Source organism: Rutidosis leptorrhynchoides, chromosome 10, assembly GCF_046630445.1.
Source record: "Rutidosis leptorrhynchoides isolate AG116_Rl617_1_P2 chromosome 10, CSIRO_AGI_Rlap_v1, whole genome shotgun sequence".
Taxonomy (NCBI): Eukaryota; Viridiplantae; Streptophyta; class Magnoliopsida; order Asterales; family Asteraceae; genus Rutidosis; species Rutidosis leptorrhynchoides.
This window is the reverse complement of record NC_092342.1, coordinates 350,126,096-350,134,945: the sequence shown is the minus strand read 5'-3', so window position 1 is coordinate 350,134,945 and position 8,850 is coordinate 350,126,096. Positions and strand designations below refer to the sequence as shown.

General features: G+C 34.6%; 2 protein-coding genes across 2 annotated transcripts; one reads left to right on the top strand and one right to left on the bottom strand.

Annotated features, from left to right (window-relative positions):
- Positions 1-584: 584 nt before the first annotated feature.
- LOC139872876 (protein phosphatase 1 regulatory inhibitor subunit PPP1R7 homolog) lies at positions 585-4,590 on the top strand. Its single transcript, XM_071860805.1, has 6 exons — positions 585-946; positions 2,538-2,768; positions 3,240-3,386; positions 3,487-3,629; positions 3,726-3,840; positions 4,291-4,590. The coding sequence occupies exons 1-6, from the start codon at positions 671-673 to the stop codon at positions 4,369-4,371; spliced, it is 993 nt and encodes a 330-aa protein (XP_071716906.1). The 5' UTR covers positions 585-670; the 3' UTR covers positions 4,372-4,590.
- Positions 4,591-5,352: 762 nt separating this feature from the next.
- LOC139869947 (SNW/SKI-interacting protein A-like) lies at positions 5,353-8,092 on the bottom strand. Its single transcript, XM_071857795.1, has 2 exons — positions 8,041-8,092; positions 5,353-7,484 (listed from the first exon to the last, which is right to left on the bottom strand). Exon 2 carries the CDS (start codon positions 7,470-7,472, stop codon positions 5,643-5,645), a length of 1,830 nt encoding a protein of 609 aa, XP_071713896.1. The 5' UTR covers positions 7,473-7,484; positions 8,041-8,092; the 3' UTR covers positions 5,353-5,642.
- Between the last annotated feature and the right edge of the window lie 758 nt (positions 8,093-8,850).

Sequence of the window (8,850 nt, the reverse complement as noted above, 5' to 3'; positions counted from 1 at the left end):
ATCGAGTTCCAAACAATACATTCGGATATGAAATAATAAGCAACAAAACATGACCAAGTATAACAAACTGGAAAAACCGAATTATCAAGCATTTGACGATACTTTACTATTCCTTTCATCCGGTCAAATGGTCACTCCATCCTCTTTATCAATACGAAAATTTATACTCTTTTGAGACGTAAAAGAATACGAAACATTAATTAAAAAGTCTTGATTAAAAAGGCTTAAATGAGATGGGCCTTAACGATCCAACGCCAAACTAAGGATCCAGAAGTGGGTTTCGTGTATAATACTGTACATCTTATGTTATACTTTTCGGATACTTGTATAGTTGTATACTTGTTGTATTTGTATGAAGGAAATAAAACAAAAACTAATATTGTAATACTTCATAGTCCATAGTTCCATACTCCTTGCTAACAAATGGATAGTGATATGTACATAATCAATATTTACACATACACAACCAATATTTCGTGTATAATACTGTACATCTTATGTTATACTTTTAGGTTGATACTTTTAAAGTTGTCATTTTTCTTTCTAATTTTCCTTTTTTTTTTTTTTTTTTTTTCAACTTTTTAAAAGAGAAGCAAGTCGAAAACACGAGTTACTAAAATCATCTTCCGTTTCGCACATCATTTTCTAGGGTTTCTTAAATGCAGTTTCAATGGAACAAATTACAGGAAACAATCCAATAAACAATCCCGAAGAATCAACACCGCTAACTGTCCTCGATGCCAGCAGCTATCATCTTCATGATCTAGACTCAATCGACTTCCCACAGAGCCTAATCGAAATCGATTTGACCGCAAATCGATTAAATAAGTTAGATTCACGTATATCTAATCTATCAAATCTCAAAAAATTATCTCTTCGTCAAAATCTCTTCGATGATGCCGGTGTTGAGCCGATTTCTCAGTGGAACTCCATTTCCGGCCTCGAGGTATACTTTTCAGTTGCTGTATATATGTCTATGTATGTTTAGTTTTCTATTTTTTATTTATTTATTTTGATTAGTTTTGTTCAGGTTCATTGTAATGACAGTTCGTTAGCTTATGAGAATTATGATGATTTTAGGTTAACCTCCAATAAGCTATGTAATTTTTTTGTGACTACATTTTAGTTTGGGACTAGGACATAAGGTAGTATAATGTGTTCTGATGTCAAAAATGTGCGCGCGCACAAATAATGTTAACAAAATAACAAGCTCTTATAGAGTTTGTAAAAAGTGGATTGACATAACTCAACTAAATTTGCATATTCAATTATGTGAAGATTTTGTGAATGCTTATATATAATTCACTACTTAATACATTACTTCACTATATCAGGAGATTTACATTTATACCAAACCAACTTTACGTCTCGATTGTTTTAGTCTATGGCACTCACTGTTGCAAAACACCCCGTCTCGAGCCGTCTCGACGGTTTGGTGACTAGTCCGTCCCGTCTCGAAGAAAACCGTCTAATATGACAGTCAACGGTCAAAATTCGGGTCAAAGTTGAAAAAACTGGGGTCAAAGTCGGTCAAAATTCAGAAAAGTCAGAAAATCGGTAAAATATATCATATTTTAGTTTGAATTTTTTGTATTAAATTAACGATGATAGCAATTATGGGTACAAATTAATTAATTAAAGTTTTTAGCTTTAAAATATGTATACATATATGCATTTTTGTACTTATATATTTAAAAATCAACATTGGTCAACGTCCGTCTCGACCCCCCGTCTCGACCCCGTCTCGAACGTCTCGACCTTTTTAGGACCCGACCGTCTCGACCCCGTCTCACGTCTTTTGCAACCTTGAATTGGCACTTATTAGAATAGGTTATGCACTGGCATGCCCATTTGTGGTTTCGAGCTTCATGTTTGGTTTTGAGTAGGTTGTTGTTTGTGGTTGGGCCGGGTTTGTATCTTCTTGACTTTTTCATCTATTTATGAACGATTCCCATTTATGGTATCCTCCTTGTTTTTTCGCCTAAAAAAATGAAGTAATTGCTAATTAGTTCGACCTGTATCATGTGAAATAGGTATGTTATCGGGAAATTGATAAGATGATGAAATGGTACATGTGTCATCCACTCATCCAATATTAGTAAAGATTAAGCGCCAAATCTGGTCCTGTCTGCCTGTCATACTTGATCAAGATTTGTATTATTTAAATGTTTATGATATGAAAAACTCAAGATACATAAGTCAAGCAATCCATTACACTTACTATGAGATGATAGTTTTATTAGAAATTTCTATATGAAGGCAAAAAAATTTACCGAACACCTTTAGTTACAGTACTGTTTTTTTTTTTTTTTTTTTTTTTTTTTTTTTTTATATTAGCCTTGCATTAACAGGAAGATAAGAACTACAAGGAATTGCAGAGTTATTTAGATTGTGTTTAGACAATATATATCTTTGGATAAAAGTTCGAATCAACCACCATAACATATAATATATCTCATGTTTTTAGGTTTATGTTTCATTTTGGTTGATTCAAATTTTTGTGTCTTTATTTTTTTTTACCTTTGATGTTTGTTCAGGAATTAGTTCTCAGGGATAACCGGCTGAAGAATATTCCAGATGTTAGCATATTTAAAACCCTTTTGGTATTTGATGTGTCTTTCAATGAAATTTTGTCAATGAGTGGACTGTCCAAGGCATCAAGCACACTAAAGGAACTTTATGTCTCAAAAAATGAAGTTACAAAAATTGAGGAGATTGAGCACCTCAATGAACTTGAAATTCTCGAACTTGGTTCTAACCGATTACGAGTGAGTCCATGCTTCTTACGTTGATTGTTTCTTATGAAAGCACTAAAGACACATTACATGAATTCATGTACTCAATAAAGAGAAATAGTTGCATGCTAGTTAAGGGTAATTGCAGGGTTGTAAAAATGGCTTAGTCAACCGATTACTCGAGGTGTAATCGGGAGTCGGGTGGTGGCGTGGAAACTAAGTCTAAGTCTCTATTAAAAATGGTCAAACATGGTGAACAGTAAAAATTCAGGATTACTCGGGATCACACGGTCAGAGTTTGTGAAGATCAGTTGAAGTTGGCTAATTTTATACTGTGATTCAATATTAGGGTTTTAGTTCATTTAACAAGTGCAATGGTTATGTTTACATTTCTAGACAATGATGTTTTTGTTTATGTTTATATTTTATATTCACACATACAATTTAGATATTTTTTTGATTTAAATGTAAAAAAATCAAATTTTCTGCACTTTGTTCTTGTAGGTGATGGAGAATATACATAACATGACAAAATTACAAGAGCTATGGTTAGGTCGCAATCGTATAAAATCCATCAACTTATGTGGGTTAAAATGCATTAAGAAGCTCAGTTTGCAAAGCAATCGACTAACTTCTATGAAAGGATTAGAGGTATCTTTTTTTATTATTATTATTATTATTTTTATTTTTATTTTTAATAGACTTTTTTATGACCAATGTAACTATGTTTATGGTTATGTACCATATCCAGGAATGTACTGCTTTAGAAGAACTATACTTAAGCCATAATGGTATTGCGAAAATGGAAGGCTTATCAACTTTGGCAAACCTACGGGTCTTGGATGTTTCTTCAAATAAGCTTACTGCAATTGAGGACATTGAGAAACTTACATGGTATGTATACATGAATATATGGCTTTATTCTTATCATATCTAATAATTTTATTAAATTTAAGTTGTATTCATCGGTTTTTTGTTCTCTCATTGCAGCTTAGAAGATTTATGGTTTAATAACAACCAGCTAGCGTCATTAGATGGCATTGAGGAGGCAGTTTCTGGTTCTAGAGAGAAGCTCACCACTATCTATCTTGAGCACAATCCATGTGTAAGCGTTATTTATGTACTTTAAAGCTCAATGTTATGGCTTAAGCACGAGTGTCGAGAGATCTAAAATAACTATAACTATCAAACTATTATAATTGTGCTCTTTATAGTAAAGAGTACTAGTACTCTTTTTGGTAGAGGACAACCCTTGCAGCCATGCTACTATATACATTTATATGTAACAATTTTATTGCTTAATATTATGAAACGTATACTAAAATGGTGTAGTGGCTAACAAGTGGAGTATTTTATTGGTCAAACGCTATTTTAAATGCTAATGTTCAGGCATGAAATGTCCTAAAAATGTGACCCATATGGGGGGAATACAGATATGCTAGTAGCTAGCAAAGTCTCCTTTATTGGTATAAAAAGCCTGTATTATTATTATTATTATTATTATTATTATTTGGTATATGGTATAAAACGTTGACGTTTCCTTTACATCACGCAGGTGAAAGCTTCAGACTATCTGACTACTCTGAGAAAAATCTTCCCGAATATTGAGCAAATCGATTCGGAAGTGTTTGCTTAGACCTCTGAAGCATTTTGTTTCCGATTTCAAGAACAAGTTTGGATGCTGGAAGTTTCATGAATATCACATAATTATCTGAAATTGGTTTGCTTGAGATGATTCTTATTATCAGTTTGTAAAATTTCTGTGGAATCATACATTGGCTTACAATGATGTTAATCCTTTTTATAAACCAAAAGAACTTCAAGATTGATATAAACGATGATGGATTTCTGACCACTTGTTTCTTGTTCTTTTTTGCTGCATATTGGAGTTCGTTTGAAGAATTAGCGAAGATTGTGGTCTGTATGATTGATTAATACTTTTCAAATGTGTAATGTAAATAACCGTTCACGTACTTTTAATGCTTTGTAAAATCCTTTGCATACGCTACGCAGTGAGTGGATTTTCTCATTTTGCTGCAAAATTAGACCAAAATGTGAGAACATTTCATTGTAAAGAAGATACTTATTACTGTGTATCAAGGAAGAAAGAAATACAAGGTTGTAGAGCAAGGAAGAATAAAGCTAAACAAGTACTTAAAGAGACAATACTGTTTACGTTAAGAGCAATCTGGTTAGGACACGAGACAATTGAGGCTTCATTTGGAAACCATATACTAGCATTATCCCTCCAAAATCAACTTACACTTGCATCGTGGATCTGTCATCTTCAAGTGTTTTCGCACTCGTGCAAAAAGTATTCACATTTTTATGCATTCAAGGTAGCTTGCGTTGGTTGATCAAGTCAAGTTATTAAATACGCTGCATTAAAACCACTACAAGGCGTTTCTGCACTTTTTCTTGATATATTCGTATGCAGTTCATACAGTAACTATGAATATTTAGGCTGTTAAATTTTAAGTTGGAATCAAGCAAAAAGAAATTAGTCACTCATGTAGCTGTTTCAAAACTTAAATTTACATCAAGATGTAGACTTTTAAAAGATAACCGAAATAAATTAAGTATATTTTTAAAAGATAACCGAAATAAATTAAGTATATAGAACGCTACAGATACAAGATAGTATTACAAAAAGTTTCTTACAAGCGGTAACCAAGTATTTGAAACTCAAAGCTCTCCTCATAAAGTATTAAGCACTGAGCTTTATATGTTTAACTGGTTTTAGAAAATAACAAAAGGTGACAAGTTCGAATCATTACTTAACCAAATTCTGCCCAAACAACATAAACTAATATCCATAATTGTAAACAGCCATCCAAATACTTAGATGAAATCATGAAAGTGATGCATCTAATGAAAGCAAGTCTCCAATGAACACTTGTATTTAATTTAGCGCCCCTTTTGGAACCCGATACGGGACCTACCAGACCCTTCATACCCATCTCGTGTAGACGCCCCACCACTAGCTCTCATGGTTCCTCCACTTCCAACTTTATCCAACGGTTTCTTCCCACCCTTGACCTCAGTCAAAAACTGGTCCAAACCAAACGGATCAGCTTCTTCCACTTCCTTCTCAAACTCAACTGGTCCACCTCTTGGTCCACTCTTTTCACCAGCACCAGAGAAACCCTTATCGGGTTTAAACCGCTCAGTCTTCCTGATCTTCTCAAGCTGCTCATCGGCCCCACCATACATCTCATCATCCGCATCCTTCTTCGGCCTATACAAAGTAGATAAAGTCGGTTGTGCAGTGAACAAGCCTTTATCATACACATTGTATTGATCATCAGTTGCAAAACCAGAATCCATCCCCTTTTCTTGATTGAATAAACGTTGATCGTACATAACTTCACCCCCACGTGATCCGCCCGATGCCATACCGAGTGCAACTTTTTCGCTGATGTCACGATCTCGGTCTCTAGTGATTTTACTCTTCTTCCCCATGGCAGCATCTTTAGCCTCCAATCTTCTCTCTCGTTCTCTCTCTCTACGTCTCTCTTCACGGATCTTCTCTCTCTGGATACGCTCTTCTCTCTCCTCTTTTGATTCTCTTGGTGCGTCCCGCTCCCTAACACGTCTAGGTTCATGTTCAACGGGCTCATCGAGTTCCATCATATTCTTGTCAGAAGGTACAAAAGAGCCAGCACCAACATTAGTTCCGGTACCAGTACCGGTTCTTTCGGATCTTGCTTTTTGAGCCAGTGCACGCAACTCTTGCTCTTTTCTTTCTTTGTCTTTTAACATCATTTCTTTTTGAACTTTGGACCTCATTGCAACAGCTTCTCGAGCTCTCTGTTCTGCTACATATAACGCTTCAGAAAGCTTTGCAAAGTTATCGTTAATTTGAACTTCTTGAAGTCCTCTACCATCGGCTGCCAAACGTTTATCAAGTGGGATAGTGTACCCTTTTGGATTCTTCCAGTTAGAGATACATGGAGGAATCTTCCAATCTTGTTGGTCTTTTACAGTAACAGGCCGAGGAGGTGAGTGCATAACCGGGACAGGTGGCGAACCGTTAGCTTTCGGTACTCGCTTATGTTTAAACTTTGGCGGCTCTAAAGGGTCCACAGGCATCTCAACCATTCGAATAATCCTCTCCTTCGCACCCGAATTAAATGCAGCTGACTGTTGAGAAGGCTTGTACTTGATGAACTTTGAATCTTGAGACTGAGTCTGCACATTTTTTGGTTGTGCTGCACTTAATCTAACGTTCACAATCTTCTCAAGTGCTGCTTTTGTCTGCAGAGTTGTTTCTTCAATCTCTTTCTGCTTCTCATCATCTTCATCATCTTCATTTTCTTCATCATCTTTAAGAATCTTTGGGACGAGATCTCTGTGCTGAGAATGAACTATCTTCTTAGCATTTTCGTTTTGCTTCACAATAGCATCAAACGTTAAGTTTCCACGGTTATCAACTGTGACAGGTAACGTCTTTGGGCCAGAAGAAGAATCTTTCTTCCTACCCATATCAAGAGGATATTGAGCATAATGAATCTCGGGAAATGCTCCACCATCACCATAGTCTTGTGCTTTTGATGGCCGATATTTGAATCGTTCTGCTGTATTATACAACGGAATGGGATTAGTTTTGATAATATCAGCTCGTTCATCCTCTGTCGGAGTACTGTATCTTTGTTTGAACCATGGATCACTCGAGTGATCATAGAAAGTAGCAGCAGATGATTTTGCAGGTGGTAGAATCTCCTTCAAAGCAGCCATGGTTACAAAAACCTGCAAAATAAAAACAAAAAAAATGCAGAAACAAATCAGTCCTTACAGCTAACAAGTCTCGTTTGTCTAAACATAAAAAGCAACCAAAGAAACAATTTTTACGGCAATTTTTGAACAAAAACGAACACATTTACATGTCAAAAGATCCAGCCTAAAATGTTCGATTACTTTAAGCCTAATTCGTGATAATACATATACACAGCCAAAATAAGCTGCTAAATTCATAAGGAAAATTATCAAATAACTAACACTCTTAATCGAAATTACAATTACAATTTCATCTAAAGTTGAATATATCTATAACAACTAAATCAAAGTTAGAATAAGATAATAACTGCAAATTATTGGCTAATCTCTAATTCTATAATATTTTATATGAGCGGCAGGGGTTACGTCTTTCGGCATGCTAGCTCAAACTCAAATCAAAACCTAGGCACTACAGAAAAAATATATACACAGAACCCTGTGATGATAAATATAATTTATAAACAATTAATAAACCATATGTAATATTTATTAAGAAAAATAAAAATTCAAATTAGGATAGTCGAATTACCGGAGATTTAGTAACTCTTGATCGATAACGATAAATCAATGAACAGGCTTGATATTGATATCCAGTTGAGACGAATTACGTATATCCGTGGTGAGATGAGATTTGGGGATCGTGTTTCTGTATACGAAAATATCTAGGGTTTCGTCGGTCTAGTTTTACCTTCGATATTACTTTTGGAGACCCATTAAGCAATACGGGCGGGTATCTATATACCGAGTATCTTTACTAATTTATTTATTTATTATTTTATTTTGTGAAAAAAAAAAAAAAAAAAAAAAACAATAACCTACAGGAAGATCAACAAGTACATTTTTTTCGATTATGAATTTTAAAAAAAATTTGTTGCTAGGTTTTATTGATTTTGTGGCGGCTGTGAGCAGTCATCTTGTGTTTTTATTGCTCCGTAATCACATGTTTTAGTTTGTTGTTGTGTTTTAAAATCGTGAAAGGTTTAGTTTGAAATTCATTTTGATTTTAGTTGTGATTTTAATTTTAATTCTGATTTGATTTTGATGGCTTCTTTTATTAATTTTTTTTATCTAGATTAAAATATCTTCAGAGGTTTGTGGTTAAGGCAAGGTTGCAAAAGACGTGAGACGGGGTCGAGACGGTCGGGTCCTAAAAATGTCGAGACGTTCGAGACGAGGGTCGAGACGTACGTTGACCAAAGTTGACTAATTTAAAGTCAAAAACTTTAATTAACTAATTTGTACCATAATCGTTATCACCGTTAATATAATACAGAAAATTCAAACTAAAATACGACAAATTTGACCAATTTTACCGACTTTCTGGCTTTTCCGAATTTTG

Bases quoted from the DNA above. Each gene is read 5' to 3' on its own strand.
- LOC139872876 (XM_071860805.1), top strand. From the start codon at position 671: ATGGAACAAATTACAGGAAACAATCCAATAAACAATCCCGAAGAATCA. The intron at 2,769-3,239 runs GTGAGTCCATGC...TTGTTCTTGTAG, and splicing joins TTGGTTCTAACCGATTACGA to GTGATGGAGAATATACATAA. The intron at 3,630-3,725 runs GTATGTATACAT...CTCTCATTGCAG, and splicing joins GACATTGAGAAACTTACATG to CTTAGAAGATTTATGGTTTA.
- LOC139869947 (XM_071857795.1), bottom strand. From the start codon at position 7,472: ATGGCTGCTTTGAAGGAGATTCTACCACCTGCAAAATCATCTGCTGCT.